This window comes from Canis aureus, chromosome 21 (genome assembly GCF_053574225.1).
Source record: "Canis aureus isolate CA01 chromosome 21, VMU_Caureus_v.1.0, whole genome shotgun sequence".
NCBI classification, from domain to species: domain Eukaryota; kingdom Metazoa; phylum Chordata; class Mammalia; order Carnivora; family Canidae; genus Canis; species Canis aureus.
In genome coordinates, this window is record NC_135631.1 from 43,661,740 (window position 1) to 43,682,092 (window position 20,353).

Below are 20,353 nucleotides of genomic sequence, written 5' to 3' on the forward strand. Positions count from 1 at the left end.
CACAAATCATTTCAATGAGAAAAATAAACCAGACTGCCTACAAATCACCTAGGGATCTTGTTAACATGCAGACATGATTTAATAGGTCTGGGATGGGGCCTGAGATTCTCCAAGTCCGGTGAACTCACCGGCGATGCCAATCTTGCTGGTTGATAGATAACATTTTGAGTAGTAAGGATGCTGCCGTAGACTGAATGTTTGTGTCCCTGCAAAATCCATAAAGCCTAATTCCCAAGGTGATGGTATTTAAAGGTGAGGTCTTTGCGAGGTGACTGGGTCGTGAGGACACATTCTCATGAATGGGGTAGTGCCCTTATGAAAGGAACCCCAGGTTTCAAGCCAGGGCCCATTGCCCACCAGCTGGGTGACTTTGGGCAAGTTGCGTAACCTCTTTAACATTTCCCTCATCTGGAAATTAAAGATGATAATATTTAGGTTGTTTGGAAAGTTAAACAAGATAATAATGCACGTAAAGTGCAAAGCCACAAGGCACTCACTAAGTGGAAGTTTGCGGGGTTTTTAAAAAAATTATTTTTAAGTAAACTCTACTCTCAACCCCAAGATCAAGAGAGTCATGTGCTCTACTGACTGAGCCAACCAGGTGCCTCTGGAAGTTTTACTGATACCAACAGCAACAGCATAGGAAGCACACAATACATGTTTGTTAATGAATGTACAAATAATTAAACAGTCTCTAATTTAAATCCTTTCTACTACAACTAAGGCCTGGGTTTCCAGTGGAGAGGAAGTTATTCATTTTTTAAACACTTAACATCAATCCCACCTTGAATTTGTTTTCCTTTGTTATACATATTACTTTTTAATTCTTTAGGCAATTTTCGGGGCCCTCTAAGCCCATTCAACAGCCTTGATTTTTTTTCTTAAAGCCACGGACAGACACTACTCTTTGGAGCTGTATCAGCACATGATATGATCCTACTTAATTGCTTGTCAGCACCCTGCCTGTGGTGTACAGGGAATAAATGCTAAGTATCGGCCCATCTACTCTAGATAATTACATCTGTTTTGTGTTTTCTTACACAAAACGATGGGAACTGTGGCATTTACAGTTATATAGGAAAGACACCACTGTGTGTCCTCTCTCCTGTCCCTCTATGCCGACAGCACTTCTGGCACCAATGTGTGTGTTTATTTCCACACCCATCAAATCTCTGACATCAGCTGGATGGGATGTCTTATAATTTAGTTCAGTCTGATGCCATCTCCCTGGACTTAGCGTCAGATATCACAGGTAAAGGGCTCAGTCCCACCAGCCTACCTGCCCCCCACTTCAGATGCCAGGAGAAAGTCCAGGCTGTTACCAGTACTTCTGACCAAACAGCTATAAACTAGGATTCCCGTGACCCCCTCCTTGGGCTTGAGATTTTCTAGAGTCACTGACAGAACTTAGGGAAACACGCTTGGTGGTTTATACAATAAAGGATCCTATAAAGGATACACGTAAACAGCCAGATGAAGAGATACTTAGGGCAAGGACTGGACTAGGAGGGTCCTGGATGCAGGAGCTTCTGGCCTCTGGAGTTGGTGTGTATTACCCTCCTGGCTCATGGATGTGCTCACCAACCTGGTTGCTCTCTGAACACCACACTTTGGAGATTTTTCCAGGGGCTTTATCACATAGACATGATCAATCATTAACTCAATCTCTAGTCCCTCTCCCCTTCCCAAACAATGGGGGAGGGGGTAGGTCTGAAAATTCTAAGCTTCTAATTATGGCTGGGTCTTTCTGGTGACCAGCCCCCATCCAAAAGCCCACTGAGAGTCACTTGATTAGAACAAAAGATATTCCTATCACCCAGGAAATTCCAAAGGGTTTAGGAGCTCTGTGTCAGGAGCCAGGGTCAAAGACCAAATATTAGAACAAAAGATGTTCCAAGTGTTCTTATCACCTAGAAAATTACACAGGTTTCAGGAGCTCTGTACCAGGAACCAGGGGGGTAGGGACCCATATATATTTTCTATTATTTTACAATAGTTATAGCCTAACTATAAATACCAATATTACTTTCCCAAAGCTTTTTTTTTAAAAGATTTATTTATATATTTATTCATGATAGAGAGAGAGAGAGAGAGGCAGAGACACAGGAGGAGGGAGAAGCAGGCTCCATGCCGGGAGCCCAATGTGGGACTCGATCCCGGGACTCCAGGATCACGCCCTGGGCCAAAGGCAGGTGCTAAACTGCTGAGCCACCCAGGGATCCCCCCAAAGCTTTTTTTTTTCAGTCAACATCATGAAGACAAAATTAAAAACCATGAAGAAAGCAGACATAGACTTTTTCATTGTGATTCCACCCACCACGGTTGTAAATCTAAGTAGGGAGAGTGAAAACCTCCTGCCCCTGCCCTAATTCTAGTGAGTAGAAGAGAACATTCCAAGCCTCCTAAGGGGGATTTTCATCCCTCCCACCAACAGTGTCCAGATAAAGAAGAGATCTCAGGAAATGACTTAGTTGCTGGAACCTGGATGAGTTCCCCTGTTTTCTATCCAAATCTCATCTTCAGAACCAACTTTTACATGTGTTCTCTCCTTGAAGCCTCTCACCTCACATCACCTTTCCCCCCATCACATGCCTGCCTGTGGCTGGAGTCACGTGCCTGAGAATGTCACAGGAGTCTAACTTGTATTTTCTCTAATCATTCCACATGTGTGTGTCTGCTCCTTTAGCAAGACTTCTAGAAAAATATTTTTAGGGAAAAGATCCCACAGGACTGTGACTTGTAGGAAATGAAGTAGCGCGCCAAGTGACATTTGCAATCACACACTCCAGCGAATGTCACTGCCTTCAGTGAGAACTGTTAATCTGACATCAGGAGGCCAGAGAACACAGTGTAGGCTTCTGTTATGTACCTTCTTTATTCATTCATTAGCAGAGGTCTGTGAAGTTCGTACGTACTATGGGTCAGGAACTGTGGTAGGTGCTGGGGCGACAATGGTGCATGGGGTACACATTTATCCTTCCGTCTCATGGAACGTCTCATGACTCTTTATAGAGTCATGGGTAAGGCAGACAAGTAGATGCTCAATAAACCCATGGTATCTGATAGACACATTGAAAGAGCAAAAAGGAAATCGCGGTTTAATCCAATTCACACTCATGTGCCGGGCTCTGTGCTAGAATTGGAATACAAAGGTTAAATAAGATGCAGCCTCTGCCCTCAAGAATTTCTATAATCTTCAGTTCTGTGATAAATTAAACTCTACTCTGATCTGCATATGTGGGCAAGACCATCCTTTTTGGGTACCTTACCCATGATCTCAAGGGTGTGTTATATGTATGTACTGACACTCCATCAAATCAAATCTGTGAGGACACTAAATGAAATACGAACCAAAGGTGCAAGTCCTTGCAGTGGGGTGGCTTCCTCTGCCTCGTAGAGATAGAAATTCAAAGGAGCAAAGAAGTAGCCCGGGGCTGGTTCGGTGCAACTGCGGCCAGTGATGTGTGGGCGGCATTCACATTGCCCATCCTTGGGTGAGCACCTGGGGAGACACAAATCCATCATGCACCAACACAGGGGTGAGGGGCAAGTATCAAATGGAGGCATGGGGGTGCTGTGCTAAATGCTTTCTGAGTTTGGACACACTCTTTGAATCCATCAGTCATTGTCTTGAGGAGGATGTTGGGAGGCCATGGGCTCTATGTGTCTGGTCTTGAAAAGCAATTCCAGATCCATAAAACCCAAGGAGCCACTTCTCTTCTCTCTGTTCTAAAAACTGCAAAAAGAAGTGGGGAACCTCCTTTGAGAGGGGGGCAAAAAGTTGGTGTTTTAGGTAGGTCAAGTCACAGGAGGCACCCAGGTCAAGTCACAGGAGGCACCCCTCCCCCCTCCCCCCTCATCGGTTAACCAGGCAGTAGAACTGTTTCTCTCTTCCTTGGGAATATCTCAAGTAAAATAAATCATTTGGGCTGTGGTTAATGTCTCAAGAACATCTCTTTTTAGCATTCTTTGCTTGTCATGGAATAAGGTCCATCACCAATGACTATGAGCCTATCAGAATAAAAATGTGCTTTGCTTAGGAAAAGTGAGTCAAGACTATAGTCACAGAACTTTGTCATTCCTTTTACTGACTTACACGTTGGAATAAGCACCTCCAATGTCACAGTCACAGGGGGAACAGCCGTGGAGGTGATCTTCCATTCTCCAGTACCCAACCTACAAAGAGAAAATGCTCAGCCGATTCCAGCTGTGAAGAGATTTGCTCCTCTGAAGGGAAATATTAAAAACCAGTACAGTTCAGCTGACTCATGTCCAACGGCCACACTGCCTGGACAATCACTGACCAGCCTTTCTTGCCTGTGCACTTGGTAATGATCTTTGAGGACACATATCTCCCACTCCTGGCACTTGAAATGAGGGGGACAGGCATGTTGTCTGCAGATGATCCCAAGCTCAGATGCGGTAGAGACGACTCGGTCCTCTGACAGCACCAATTTCGCCTCCCATTAAGTTACTTAGGGCCAGTCTGGGGAGACGGTCTTCAACTAGCTGATTTGCAACTGCTTTTGTAAAAACCAGTAGGTTCCCCTACCACAAAATCCCTAGGGATTTTTTACTTTCACAACCCTAAAATGTTTTGGGGTAACAAAAAAAATCAATCAAGTGGCATTTGAGATCTTAGTTGAATATCACAATTTAGTTGGCTCGCTTGTTTATAAACAAGTTGTTTTGCTATAACAAACTCTGCGTGAGAGAGTCAACTTTGTTCGAGACTTTTTCATCATTGCAACATCTTGACCTTCATTCAATATAAGCAGCTGGTGAGATCCAAACAACTAGTTCTTAAATGTGATAACATTTACTATAAAATGCTAAAAAAAAAAAAAAAATCCTTCCCCCTCAGATCTCAAGTTAACATGTTCAGACAAAATTAACGTCACAAGAGGCATGACACTCTCATTTGAAATGAGTTTGTGAAGAATCCATATATCTTTCTGTTGTCGTTGTTATCTTGGTAAAAGTTGATGCCTGATTTTACCCAAAAAGATGTATTTTAAACATTCGAAGTTGACATAACGTGTCACAAAACGCAGCAAAGAATTTCTGATATTTTCCCCAAAACTAAACTGCAGTCTGGGTCCAAACGATGGGCCACGAAGGGCCTCGCTCAGGATGTGGTTGTGAAAACTCCCTGTGGCATGGGGGGCTCTGTGCAGGCCCCGGGCGCCCCTGACACAAGGCCAAGCGGGGCACCTGGCGGGTACGTGGGATCGGCCACAGGGGACAAGCCCCCACAGGGTGGCCCCTGCTCAGTTATTTTCCTCTTGCAAACACAATTGAGTTAACAGCACAGTGGCCAGAAAAGAGCCAACGAACAAAGTCAGCCTGAGTCTAGGGCATGTCTGACACCATCTGCTGTGGAGTCTGCATTTGACCCTGTGAACCAGCCCCGCAGCCCCTGCTCCCCCACGGCCACGGAGCTGGGCCTGGCTTCCCCCCAACACTTCTAGGTCCGCTGCCCTGCCTCAGAGGCCTCCCCCTCCGTATGTACTTCCTGCCTTTCTTCCCCCACCTCCTGGGCCCCATCCTCATATGTTTTCAGTAAAATGACTTAAAAGATTAGCACAAAAGCTATGTTGTAACAGGCATATGTTTCTTATTTATCGGCTACATTTCTTCCGACACATCAAGGTCACTGTTCTTTTATTAGGTTAAGCTTTTTATTTTTATTTGTGTGTGTGTGTGTGTGTGTGTGTGTGTGTGTGTGTCTAAAATGTCAGGGTGGGCTGCCAAGATTGAAGAACAAAGGGAAGAGCTGGATTTGAACTCCCTCACTGCATGACACATTTCTTATGGTGTAAAAAAGCTTGTGTTTGACTAATTTTAGACATCCACGCTCCTATGTTGAGTGGGGTGTGTGAAAAATCCAGGCTTTTATTTCCCATGGGAATCAACAACACATTTAAACCTGCGGCTTGGTTTGGGTGGGGTTTTTTGAATGAGCCTGTCCAAGGTAATTTTCGGCAAGGAGTCGCAGGGGTGAGATAAAGGGACTGCAGGCCAAGGACAGAAGAAAAGGCTCCATGATCTGGCGGGCTGAGAAAGGGGAGCAGATAGACCTTCAAAGTCCACTGCCTGGCATTTCGGGAGGACAGTGCATGAAACCTCTGACATTGGTGCCCGAGTCAGTTCAGTCCAAGTTGGTACAAAAAAGCTGGTGTGCTGGTAAATGTCAACAACCGGCTCTCTGCCGAAGGGTGGGGGCTGGTGAGTGGCTTTTGCTGATTTCTGGCATGGAAACAACCTCTAGCAGGGAGGATGGAAATACCCAGGGACAAGGAGAGCCATCCACGAGACCGAGTCCCCCCTGAGCAGTGGCAGGAGGACCCCGAGCAACCTCACCAAAGGGAACTCCTCAGCACATACATACAGCGCATTCTTCACAGCGTGGCCCGGTGGCAAAGGGCTGGCACAAGCACTGGCCTGTATCCACGTCGCAGGCCGGGAGCGGCGCACTCCCGGAGGGGTGGCAGTTGCAGGCTGAAAACACAGCAAATGCAATTATTCCCATTTTTCTTTACCCCCCTCTTGTCCCTAATGGCTCACACTGAGCCAAACACGTGGCCACAAGGACACAGAGTAGCCGGGCCTGGCACACGGTTACTGCGGTGCGCACAACCCCGCACAGGACAGCCAGGCCCAGATGCTTCCAGAGCCCCCGCGGTTCTGCTGGATGGCAACTGGGAGGAGACGACTTAGAAGGTGTGCAAGCTGGGGTGGCTGGCACGGTCATCCTGAGTGATGCCCGGGGGTGGGGGGTCAGCCGGCTGGACGCAGGGCAAGGGTTTCTGAGTGTCGCGGTGGTCATTGCTGGCTCCTTTTGGGGCAGATGCAGCTATCCTCCCCTCTCTTTTCTTAGCACCTTGTTCCTTTTTCCCATTTTCTCCCTCCTCTTCCTCTGCCACCCATAGGCATCTCTGAGTCCTGCCTGTGTTGTGAGGCTAAGGAATTGGCTACCAGAGCAAGCTATACATTTCCCTTGCAGGAAAAAACCCCCTGTTCATGGAACCCACCCCAATGTCCATCAAACGATGCACGGATAAATAATATGTTGGGAGTATCCACACAATGGACTATTGTTAAGCCATAAAAAGGAATCAGGGACTGACACACTCTATGACATGGGTGATCCCTGAGAACATGTCGCTACGTGAAAGGAGCCAGTCACAAAGGATCACATATTAGATGATTTCATTTGTATGAAATGTCCACAACGGGCAAAGTCTAGAAGGACAGACAGGAGAGTCGGGCTTGCCCAGGCCGGGGTGGAGAAAAGGGCACGTAGGGAGGCGGTAGCTAAAGGCAATGGGGCTCCTTTTCTTTTCATGGTAAAATACATTTGACATAAAATTTACCATTTTACATACAGCTACACTATTGTGCAACCAACCTCCAGGACTCTTCGTCTTGCAAAACCGAAACTCTGTGCCCACCAAACACCGTCTCTACCCCTTCCTCCCTCTCCCAAGCCCTTGGCAACCACTACTTTCTGTTTCCATAGACCTAACTGCTCTAGGAACCTCATGTAAGTGGACTCCTACAGCGGTTGTCCTTGTGTGACTGGCTTATTTCACTGAGCCACCCTCTTCAAAGCTCATCCATGGTGTTGCCCGTATCACAACTTCCTTCTTGAGGCTGAATAGTATTCTCCGGTGTGTATGTGCCACATTTTGTGTGCCCATTCATCCATGATGGACACTTGGATCGCTTCTGCTTTTTGGCTACTGTGAATAATGCTGTTATGAACATGAGTGTACAGATCTGTCTTCAACACTGTTTTCAATCTTTTGGGTATATAGACAGAAATAGGGTGCAGGGTTTCTTTTTTGGGATAATAGAAATATTCTAAAATTGATTATAGTGATGGTTACACAACTCTGAATAAAGACATCACTGAGTTGTATTTCAAAGGGCAAATTATATGGCATGTGAACTATATCTCCCTGAAGCTGTTACAAAAGAAAAAAACTCCAAAAAACAATTATTTGGCCTATTCTTGGAGGGCATCAGGTTAGTACTGAACCAGGGGCAGCACCTGGGTGTGATGAAAAGTGTGATGGGAATTGGCTTGACTATATAATTTATTAGCCTGGAATTTAATGTTGCCGTTAAACTCCAGAAGAAGGTAGGATTCTGCACGCTGTTCTCTAAGCATGCAAATAATCTACAGTTCCTTATCTGGGCAAAAATATAGAGCATGATGCTGTGACCAAAGGGAAATTATTTACTCAGGATTCCTTGAGGAATCTGCAGCTCTCTGAGACCCCAGGCAGCTCTAAATTTCTGTGATCCTGGAGCCAAGGGTCTTCCCATTTGGCCCCAGAAAATTCCTAGACTCTTTCTATTTCCCCATAACGTCTCCCTTGGCTCTTTAGTGTTTTGTGTTTTTTTGTCTTCTCTTTGCCAGGGATTGTAGGACCAATTCCAAGAGGGATATGGGAAGAAAGGGGAAAAATAATTTTTAAAAAAGGGAAAAGAAACCACTACTTGAAGACTGCTTATGAAGTCATAAATCTATGCATAAATGCATAATGTAAATTTAACGAATTTGTGTGAGAAAGTCCAAGTCAGAGACCATTTTTCTAAAGGTTTTGCAACTTAGCATTTAATTTCTTGGCCTTTCCCCAGGTTTGCTCCAGGAGGGAAATGTGAGCGCCCCCTGCTGGTACCATATAATAGTCTCGGCTGCCCTCCAGGAGAAAAATCTCCACTAAAGTACTAAAATTTGCAGTAAGTTTTTTTGTTTTGTTTTGTTTTGTTTGTTCTTACCTTTTAAACTCTTCTTATTTATTTTTATTGGTCTTTTTTTTTTTTACATTTTAAAATTTAGATTCAATTCGCCAACATATAGTATAACACCCAGTGCTCATCCCATCAAGTACCCTCCTCAGTGCTGGTCAGAGGGAGGGTTTTTTTTTTTTTTTTTTTGCATCACTTTAGAAAACCCAGAGGCTGGCAATACTCTTGGGTATTTCCCATACGACCGAATTTTAGGGCCAACAGAGACAGCCTCAAGCCTTAAACCTCATCCAGGCTGGCCCACCGCCACGCTGACTTACGCTGACAACCCATGGGGTCAGTGGCACTCAGTGTGTGGTGGTTGGGCTTGCACTGGTCACACTTGGCTCCTTCCACGTTCTCCTTGCACAAGCACTGGCCGGCCACAGCCCCCAAAGCAGGATCAGAGTGGCTCACACACACGCCACCCGATAAGGTCCCGTCTGGGTCACATTCACAAGCTGGGGACACAGACATGCATTAGTTAATTCCAAATTATGGGAGACCAGAGATATAAACATAGCATTTTACTCACGCTGTAACTATTTTATTTTGTTTAAATAACTAAATACGTTTAAATAAACTAAATCTTTAAACAGCTAGACCAGTGGGCTAGGGCTGTTCAGAAATGTCTCCCAGATCTCGGGCTTTGGGAAATGTTGAACAATTTCATTATATATAGATTGTTTTTGAAAACTGGATGTGAAGAATACACTGATTAAGTTAGGGGGTGATGAAAATGTTTCAGAGTTATATAGAGATGCTGACCCCACAACTTTGGGCTAATAAATTGCTGTTCATTGTCAAATGGTTAATTTTATGTTATGTCAATTTCACCTCAATAAAAGAGAGACTGAAAAAAAGGAAACGAGACTCCAAAGGTGAGAATGAGGTCTGGAGGCAAGTGTGGGATGCTGTACTGAAATACACAAAAGCATCAAACACAGATTTTATATTATATATTATATATTTTATATTTTAAATATATATTCTATATATAAATATATTATATATTTTTATATTTTATATATAAAATATATTATATATTATATAAAATATATAAATATATTATAGAAGAAAGCAATATAAAAAGCAATATATATAATTATATATATTTATATATAAATATATAAGGAAGCAATATATAAATATATTTTATATAATATATAATATATAAAAATAAAAATATATATAAAAATATATATTACATATTACATGTATAAATATAAAAATATTTTTTATATTTTATATATAATATATAAATATACATTATATATATATAAATATGTACATATCATCAAGGGTCATGAGAGAAAAAACATTACATAATATGTTTACTAAATCTCTGAAGTCTGGTTAAGAAAGTAAGTTTGCCCTTTCCCATCACAGAAAAGTAAGGATAAATGCTATTATTCTCTTTAATTTATCCTGGAAGGAGTGTTTACAAGAAAGATAGGGGGAGAATAGCAAGAAAAATTTATATCCCCATTTTGTTTTTGGAAATCTGCTGGCAGGGCCAAAGCTTGGGTGAAGAGATCCTGCAAAATGAGACAAATGGTCTCCTGTAGCAAAAGAGCAACAAAAGTGCCCCCCACCCCGACCCCCTTTGTTCAGTACAAACTAAAGGAAAGATAGGATAGGAGATGGAAGAGGGTGCTGACGGCATGGATAATTCAGAGGGGAGAAATCATAGCAGGCAGAGCTCGATGTGAGTATAAGAAAGAGCCCTCGGACGGTGAAAGCTGCCCAGTGAGGCAGTGACCCCCTCATTTTTGAGGGGTCGTGTCCAGGAGGGGCTGGGCCAGCAGTCCATGTGGCTTGGGTAGAGAGGACAAGTCTGTTGGTACCAAGGTCTCTCGTATCCTTATGTTCCCAAGGGATGCCACTCCTAAGGAACTCAATAAAGATTTAAAAAATGGATATCCTGATTCTCAGAAATAATAATGTTCACATTTACACATGATTACTTTGGATGAATAAAAACAAACCCCTCCCATCTAAAGCCATGTTGGGTATGTTTATATTACAACCATTTAGGTTAGTGAGTTTGGTGGGAAAAAACCTAGCTGTTCGAAGTATTGAAGCAAATGTGTGGTTGTTTGACAGAACCTTTCAATTTTCAATTGTTATTGGAGCGTGACTGGTAATAAAATCTTATTATGGGGCAGCCCAGGTGGCTCAGCAGTTTAGTGACACCTTCAGCCCAGGGCGTGATCCTGGAGACCTCAGGATCGAGTCCCACGTCAGGCTCCCTGCAGGGCCTGTGTCTCTGCCTCTCTCTCTGTGTCTTTTATGAATAAATAAATAAAATCTTTAAAAAAAAATCTTATTATGGAAAAATAGCATTCGGTTCTGCTTAGTTTGGGAAAACCAGAATTTTATTTTAATTAAATGCATTTGCTTCTAGAAAGGAAGGAATAAACTGAATTCATTTCAGAAGGAGCCAAAAGGAAAAAGGTCAGCTTTGTTCAGGAGACACTCCAGAGGGTCAGCACTGAGCTCCAGGATTTAATGCAATCATATTGGACAGAAGTATCCTTTGGGGAAGGGCTGTGGGTGAATAGCTGGTAACTTTACGCAGGGATAACCCTGCGCTATGGCCCTGAGAGGCTAGAAGTCCAACACAATTTCTTGGCGTCACACAGCTCCAGCAAACTCCCATTACCAGGGGTTGAATCTCCCAAACCTTTGTGTTTTTTCTGTATCACATTTGACCGTGTTTTAATCACAGAAGACTTAAAATCAGTCAACTCTTATGCCTGGAATCTGATTATGTAAATATTTAGGCTCAAACATAGACAATTTAGAGGTTTTTTTTTTTGAATAGGAGACTAGTCAGTCTTAATAAATGCCATTTGTACACACATAGTCCCACACACATAAATGCGTGTTTAGGGAAACCGGGTAAGCTCAGGAAAGTTGTTTTTACAAGCTCCTTATTTGCCCTTCCTTTAAAAAAAAAATCCTCCCTGTTTATAAAGAACAACCTCTTGATTTCATCATATCTGAGTACTAATTTTCTTAGTTCCCTTCAGAAACATCATCAAGTTAATACTAAGTGATTTTTTAAAGGATTTTATTTATATGAGAGACAGAAAGAGCGAGAACAAGCAAAGGAGAGAGCACAAGTAGGGGGAGCAGGGGAAGCAGACTTCCTGCTGACCTAGGAGCCTGACATGGGGCTCCATCCCAGGACCCTGGGATCATGACCTGAGCCCGAGGCAGACACTTAAATTACGGAGCCCCCCAGGCGCCCCAATACTAAGTGGTTTTTAAGGAACAAGACTTTAGTTAATGCGAAAATCTGGCTTAGTCACTTCCAGTCTCTTTCCAGATTCCTAGATTATCTGTCTTAAAACATTATATTTTCCTCTGATTCCACCTAAGAGAGCAATTTCTTCTTGTATAAAAGCATAGGGTTTAAAGCATTCATAAAAGACGTGGGTCCACACGTGTGTGTGTGTGTGTGTGTGTGTGTGTGTATGGCGGTAGGGCATGGATTATAGGTTCTGGTAAAAAAATGTAGGACATTTAGGACACTGATTTAAAGAAATATTTGTTTTAAGAATTCAGTTCTGGGCAGCCCCGGTGGTGCAGTGGTTTGGCGCTGCCTGCAGCCTGGGGTGTGAGCCGGGAGACCCGGGATCGAGTCCCACATCGGGCTCCCTGCACGGAGCCTGCTTCTCCCTCTGCCTGTGTCTCTGCCTCTCTCTCTCTCTGTGTCTACGAATAAATAAATAAAATCTTAAAAAAAAAGAATTCAGTTCATTCAGTTCTCTGTTATCAATTTTAAACAGGTCATGTAAGGTAAAATGTTATGCACCTACTAAGTAATCTGAACCTACTAAGTAATCTGAACCTACTAAGTAATCTGAACCAAAACTTCATTTATGCTTTTTCTACACTGTGAGGATTTAAAGTGTGAAATCTAGGAGGTTGTGCATATTCAGGTGGCTATGAATTAGCTCTGTATATGAGTTCATTTCATGTATTATGATTATATGAAGTTTGAAGTAGTTTTAAAGCAAACCCCTCCCCACTAAATAACAATATATTGATGATATAGCTCGAGAGGCAGGATTTCTGTGTCTCGGGAGAGACAACCTTCCATGGGTCCCGGGCATCCAAACTTTTTTTTGCCGAGTGTGCCAACTATTTCTCAAGCCTGTGTTTTCAGCAAGCTACCTCGAAGGAGGAGATAACATCTTCCCCTTGCAATAAAAGCAATGACTCTTTCAAGGCCAGTGTTCCTTGGCTGTGACATAAACTCATCAGGTGTGCAGGACCCACCCGGCATCCTTGGAATTGCCCCATGGAACTCAGGACTTAGGGACACGGGAACACACACCAGTACAAACACTGTGCTGCCTGCGGTGTCACGAGTAATGATGTCCCTTGTCTTTAACTCGGGACTTTCAGGTCTTCTGCTCACATCCAACAAGCTACTTGTCAGTCTGGAAGTCGAGTAAGATCTCAAGCCCAGGAACTGGCCCTTGGCATTGGAAGTCCAGTTGGAGTATTTATCTACTCCAGGAGTCGACAGCAGTGCTGGGGCCAGGGTGAGACGAGCAAGGTGCCTGGGGCGCAGACCATAAGGAAGTGTTTGCTGTCAGTTTAGTGCCCATAGCAGGTGTCAACCTGTGCTTACATCACTTACATCACCCTTCCCGAAGTGCTGGGACCTGGGTGCTTTGCTTGTCTCACTCTGGTCTCATTCCTGCAGGGAAATTCCAATTACAGTAATGATGAGATGACTTCTCGTTAGCAGAAACGGAAGTGTGACAAAGCTACGTGTTGGCCAGGACGCAGAGCAGCAGGGTTACTCACACTGTGGGTGTGGGTGTTCGTTGGTACCTCCACTTGGGGAACAATGTGGTATCGGGTAGTCAGTTTGCAGAAGTTCATACCCTATGTTTCAGCAATCCCATTCCTTGGTAGGACTCTTGGGGCCAGGTTTTGTGCATGTGCCTATACAAGAATGTTTTTTTGAAGCATCAAAAGCAAAATGGCCAAATAGATGTGATATTTATGGGAAGAAAGAGTTCCATACAGATATTACATATGGATATTAACATTGGAGAATGTGTTGCAGATCGAACTTCAACAATAAATAAATAAGTAAGTAAGTAAATAAATAAATACCACCTGAAGAGAGAGAGGAAAAAAAAAACATTGGAGAATGAGGGCTACCCAATATGCACAAATCTCCAAAATGTAATGTTGAACCAAATAATCAAAGATATGTACCACGTGCTATTATTTATCTGAAGTTTGAAAACAAGCCAACATATATTGTTTGTATGCCTGCATTGTAACGATAATTATTGCTAAATGTGTGAGTTTATCCCCAGGAAGGAGGGTAACGGATGGAGCAGGTGTGTTCCTGGGGCACCAGCAGTATTTATCATGTTTCATTAAGGTCCTGAAGTTGATGGCATAAGAAACCATGTTTTCTTGCCGCGGCTGCTGGTGGGCAGAAGGGTGCTTATTATATTATTCTCTATTATTTTTATATGTACAAGATATTCCATTTTTAAAAGCTGAGATTAAAGGCAAAATGAAAGATTTTTTAAAGATTCAACAAAAGAAGCATGGGTGGGGGGCTGTCTCTCTTGAAAGAAAAGAAGAGGGGAGGAGAAGGGAAGGGAGGAGAGGGGAAGGGAGGGGAGGGAAGGGGAAGGGAGGAGAGGAGAGGAGAGGAGAGGGGAGGCGAGGTGCAGTAAATGAAGCCACTGACTCTGGGTTTCGGTTCAGGTCCTGGTCTCAGGGTCATGGGATGGAGCCAAGCACCAGGCTCTGGGCTCAGCATGGAGTCTGCTTAAGACTCTCTCTACCCCTCCCTCTACCCCTCCCGTTCATGCTCTCTTTTTCTCTCTCAAGTAAATAAATAAATCTTAAAAAAAAAAAGGAAGGTAATATCTGTATATGCATCTTATCAGCAAAACTGAATTGTCTACCGCCAGACAGATGTTGCAGCCAGTTTCACTACGGATCTTCCTCGACTTAAGGTGGGGCTGATAAACCCATCATAAGCTGAAAATTTCATAAATAGAAAATACATTTAATACATCTAGCCTACCCAACGTCTAGCCTGCCTTTGCGGTGCTGACAACACTTACACTGGCTGACGTTGGGCAAAGTCATCTGCCACGCGGCCTGTTGTACCATGAAGTGCTGAATGTGTCATGTGACTTACTGGGCACTGACTGGGCTGCCCCCAGCTGTCCCGCCCAGCATCGGGAGAGAGGATCTTCCCCTTACAGGCTAACCTGGGGAAAGATCCAGTACAGAACCCAAAGTTTCAGGGAATCCCTGGGGGGCTCAGGGGTTTAGCGCCTGCCTTCGGCCCAGGGCGTGATCCTGGGGTGCCGGGATCGAGTCCCACATCGGGCTCCCTGCATGGAGCCTGCTTCTCCCTCTGCCTGTGTCTCTGTCTCTGTCTCTCTCTCTGCCTCTCATGAGTAAATAAATAAAATCTTAAAAAAAAAAAAAACCAAAAAGAATCCAAAGTTTCTGCTGAATGAACACCTATTGCTCTGGCACGTGGAGAAGTTGGGACATCCTCAGTGGAGCCAGCCAGCGGCCAAGGTGAGTCAGGTCATCTGTGGTCAGCCACTCCCCCGGGGACCTCCGGGACACGCAGGTGTCTGCGGCACCTTCTGAAACCACCTGCCCCCTCCCGGCTCAATCCCAGTAGTGTCCATATTCACCGCTGTTGGCCCCTGGCATGGGGCTACCAGGGTGGATCCAGATCATCTGGCCCAACTGGTGGTGACAATGAAAGCTCTTAGAGCTGGATGCTTTGCAAGCCCCCCAGGTCCCTAAATCGGGCGCTTTGGGGATGCTGCTAACCCGAGCGCGGAAAGGGGGGCTGGCAGCCCAACGGGGGCCTCTACCCCACGCGGAGAAGAGACGGGCCAAGGCCGGGGACTCACGGATGCACGCGTAAGGGTCGGACATGGCCTTGAGCGGGTCCCTGTAGAAGAGGGGCCTGCAGCGGTCACAGTGCTGGCCCTCGGTGTTGTGGCGACAGGCTTCACACACCCCTCCGCTGCGGCCGCCGCTGCTCAGGTAGGCCGTCATGTCGAAGTGACAGCGGTCAGAGTGGCTGTTGCAGCGACAGGCTGAGGAAGGAGGGGGCGGTGAGAGATGGGCCAGGCCCTGGGGGACACCGCGTGGCCCTCCCAGCACCAGTCACCGCAGCCCTCATCGCTTGTTAGAGCTCCCCCAAGTACACACAGATGAGCACAGGTGCTTTCAAAGGATCTTTCTGGTGCTCTGATTCTGCCCATACACTGTCTGTTATATGTGTTCCTTGAGTTTAGTATTTGCTTTTTTTAAAAATACATATCAAATGAAAAAAATACATATCAAATGAAAAAGGTAAATCATGGGGATCCCTGGGTGGCTCAGTGGTTTAGTACCTGCCTTCAGCCCAGGGTGTGATCCTGGGGTCCCAGGATCGAGTCCCGCATCGGGCTCCCTGCATGGAGCCTGTGTCTGTCTCTCTCTCTGTCTCTCATGAATAAATAAAATCTTAAAAAAAAAAAAAAGTAAATCATTTGGAGGCTCCAGAAGGCCTGGAGTGTGATTTTGTTGTTTTCCACTAAAGAAGACTTTCTCTGGCTTAGGCTTTGTAAACTTGACTTCTTATATCATCGGTTCTGCAGGGCCCAGGACTCTTAGACAAGCTGTCAGCTGGCGCCAGCCTGCTTCTCCGTCTCTATGGGCAGGAGAGAGAGAAGAGTGGCTGCAGGTCACCTGCAGCCCAGCTGGGCTCAGCCAGAGCAACAGGGCAAGGGACCTGGCCTGTCCTGGTGGTGAAGTCTGTTGGCGCTGCGCCTTGTTGGGTTTTCCGTGTAAACAGCAAGATCTCAGGCTCTGTTGGGCTAGGTCTTGCCAGCTGTGACTCTCATGGATGGGATGTTTTCATGAGAGCTCTTCCGGGCACCTCTCACTCCCTCACAGCCTACTTCCCCACCTCCCCACCACCCCAGCCTGGGAGAAGAAGCTGAGTAAGCAGTTTGTAGGGAAGTCCATCAAAATTCAGAGGCAGTGGACACATTACAAGAAAACCTTCTCCCCTGTTGGCCTAAAAATTTGACCAAAAATACAGAGAGCCTGTTAGAGGTGGTTCTAGTCTGTCCTATGTGTTTAAGACCACCATTTGCTTCGACGTGGAGGGACCTGGAGGGTATTATGCTGAGTGAAGTAAGTCAATCAGAGAAGGACAAATATTATATGGTCTCATTCATTTGGGGAATGTGAAAATTAGTGAAAGGGAATAAAGGGAAAGGAGAGAAAATGAGTGGAAATATCAGTGAGGGTGACAAAACATGAGAGACCTCTAACTCTGGGAAATGAACAAGGGGGAGTGCAAGGGGAGGTGGGCGGGGGGTTGGGGTGACTGGGTGATGGGCACTGGGTGGGGGGCACTTGGCGGGATGAGCACTGGGTGTTATGCTGTATGTTGGCAAATTGAACTCCAATAAAAAAATTAAAAAAAAAGAAACAACAAATACCCACCTTAAAAAAATAAAAATAAAAATGAAAGAAAAATAAATAAATAAAATGCATCTAATGGGGACGCCTGAGTGGCTCAGTGGTTGAGCATCTGCTTTTGGCTCAGGGCGTGATCCGGGAGTCCTGGGATTGAGTCCTGCATCAGGCTCCCTGCAGGGAGTCTGCTTCTCCCTCTGCCTAAGTCTCTGCCTCTGTTTCTCTCATTAATAACATTTTTAAAAGTCTTAAAAAAAAAAAGAAAAAAAAAAAAGACCCAGTTCATGGGATGTATGATTACTCAGGAACACAGTAGGGATCTCTGTACCAGACCTGGGGTTTGCCCGATGCTGGAGCGGCACTGTCCCCACGGATGCCACCATTACGTGGCTCTGCCCCTCCTCTAGAAAGGGACCACATGACATGCATAGTGTCTCATTTTGTAAATTAACATTCATTTTTGGTGCAAAGGTTTGGGAAGTCGGTATTCTTCTATGGGAGGTCACCGGAGACGTGAAGCTATCCCAGAGCTGGAGCTCGGAGCCCGGGTCATCACCCCTGCTGCCTGCAGCCCCACTGAAATGAGCTACACGATCTTCAAGAGAAGGAAGTGCAGAGCGCCCTGAGTGCAGGCCGAGAATCTTCTCCGCATACCTCTGCAGGTGCTGTCCTGGGGACCCGCTCCCGGCCTCCACGGGGCGTCCTGGAAGAAGTCCTTGCAGCGCTCGCAGTTCGGGCCGTCTGTATTGTGCTGGCAGACGCACCGACCGTGCACCTGCGTGTGTGAGAGGAGGACGTTGGGGTTCTTTAAGTGAAAAATGAAATAGCAGGCCGGGCACCTCTCCAGGTCTCAGTTTTCCTTGGTAGTGACAACACCAACCTTGACTATCTTTTATTATTTGCTTACCCAGCTTTTAACTTGTGAAAAAAAAGCAGGATGTTCGGGAAACACTTGCAGTACATTTCTTGGCCTTTCTGAATTCTAGTTTCAGGGCAACAGATTGCAGCCCATGGCACAGGGACAAACAGGATGGGGAGAGAGAGAAAGAGAGAGAGAGAGAGAGAGAGAGTAGGGGGTGGTTGAGGAGCAAAGGGGAAAAGAGGGAATTAGAAAACAAAGAAACTGGAGAAAAATGTGTGATTCTCTGGGTTTTTCTGAAAAACACCCTGTATGTCCAAATTCAAAGAGAGAAGCTCTATTTCTAGGGAAATATGAGGCAGCTGACAGGGAAGGTACAAGAACTTCGGCCTCCAGCCTTGTCTGATCGTGGCTAATACTTTAAAATTATTTCGTAAAAAATAATAAAATAAAATAAAATAAAATAAAATAAAATAAAATAAATTTCGTAGATGCACTCTCGGGACTCTGTGAGAAAACACAATCCTTCTACTACATCACTCTTTGAAGACTCGTCCCAAGCCGGGAAGAGGTCAGGATTAGGACTCATTGTGCCCAGGGCAAGAATGAAGAGGCCGTTTTTACAGTGGTGGGTGACACTCAGGCCTCCTGGCACAGAGTACGGGCTCTGTACCTTCAAGAAATGTTTGTGGGATGACAGGTCCTTGACACCAAAGTTCCATTCCCTATAAAAAAAAAAAAACCAAGTACACAAAGAAGGGAGCTCCCCAGAAATCATGAACTATACACGCCGCTCATGACCTCCTCTGTAGCAGGATCCACAGGAGACCCCAAGGCCCCCGCCCCCAGCTGCTGGAATGACACCTGCCCCAATGCAAAGCTGTCGCTTGGGCCGTGGATGCCCACGTAGGGGTCCGACAGCCCAGGGCAGCAGGTGTGCCAGGCCGCTGCTCCTGGGGTCGCGGGGCAGCTCACCATGCCGGGCGGGCTGAAGACGTCTCCGCGGGCCTCCTGCACCGGGTCGCACTCGCTGGCGTGGCCGTTGCAAAAGCAGCTGCCCCGCACCACCATCGCATGCACAGCATAGTAGTAATTTTCAAGGGCATCCTCTTCCCTCCTTCCAAGCAAAGTATCCCCCAGGGTGTGGAGTTTCGTAAAGTTTATCCGCAGGTTTGTTAACGTCACAAGCTCTAGAGAAAGCGACACAGTCAAGCAAGGCACACTTAGGTGGCATCATCAGGTCAAGGCATCTCTCCCCGCCCGACGTCCCCAGTGCACTGTGGACACGCAGGGACGAGGAGGGCTCCCAACACGAAAGTTTTAGGAAGGCGTCGGTGCCAAAACACAGAGCGCAATTCATACCCTGGATGTCGGGGCTGTAAGGGTTTTCGATGTCAAAGCTGGGATCCAGAACCTTTAAAACGACCTGTAAAACAGACGTAGGTGAAGGTATAAGCATCGCACGCCAACAGCAGGGTTAAAGATGCGCGCACAGAAGCGTGTTGGCCGAGCCACTGCCTCCCCCCGCGTGGGATACAGATTATTATTTGAGCTCTCACGTGACTCTGAGTGCCAGGGATGAAAATGAGTGAAAGATCTTAAATAGTCATTCTGGCTCTTCATGGCCAAGTGGTTCGTAAAGACAGAAGTCCTGACAGCTCCTGCCCGGGGTTGGGGTCGAGGGATGGGATCACAGTTCAGCAGGTTGTCATCAATCTGGGTCTGGCAGCAAATTCTAGAGCTGCCTTCGGCCACCAATTCTTTCATTCTACCCAATAAAATAATACCTCCCAGGCCCACTCATCCTCTGACCCTCTGCCAGTCACCAGCTTTGCTCAGGGGAAGCTCCTGGCAGATTCCGTCTGGGTGGTGGTTTAGCACTAGGGGTGCTGCTAGCCTGTCCCAAGGGTTAGCAACAGATGCTCCCTCCTCTGGGTGCTCGTGCCCTGGTGCCCAGCCTGGGTCTCAGTCTCCACTCACTCTTAGCCGAGCACCCTTGTGCAGAATCATTCTTCTTTGCTTTCTTAAGTAGGCTCCACACCCAGCGTGGAGCCCACCATGGGGCTTGAACTCACGACCCTGAGATCAGGACCTGAGCTGAGATCAAGAGTCCAATGCTCAACCGACTGAGCCAGCCAGGTACCCCCCGTAGAGTTATTTCCTATGAGGCATTTACTATCTTCCTGAGTTTGAAAT

General features: G+C 45.7%; 1 protein-coding gene across 1 annotated transcript in view; it reads right to left on the reverse strand.

The window, feature by feature from the left end:
* Positions 1-20,353, reverse strand: part of LAMB4 (laminin subunit beta 4) — a 99,524-nt gene that overhangs the window by 59,491 nt on the left and 19,680 nt on the right. The window contains exons 7-14 of the mRNA XM_077864055.1: positions 19,520-19,583; positions 19,133-19,347; positions 17,953-18,073; positions 15,735-15,923; positions 9,081-9,260; positions 6,392-6,501; positions 4,097-4,176; positions 3,352-3,502 (exon numbers count right to left, since the gene is read on the reverse strand). Of these exons, the coding sequence (XP_077720181.1) occupies positions 3,352-3,502; positions 4,097-4,176; positions 6,392-6,501; positions 9,081-9,260; positions 15,735-15,923; positions 17,953-18,073; positions 19,133-19,347; positions 19,520-19,583 (1,110 nt within the window). The remainder of the gene's footprint in view (positions 1-3,351; positions 3,503-4,096; positions 4,177-6,391; positions 6,502-9,080; positions 9,261-15,734; positions 15,924-17,952; positions 18,074-19,132; positions 19,348-19,519; positions 19,584-20,353) is intronic.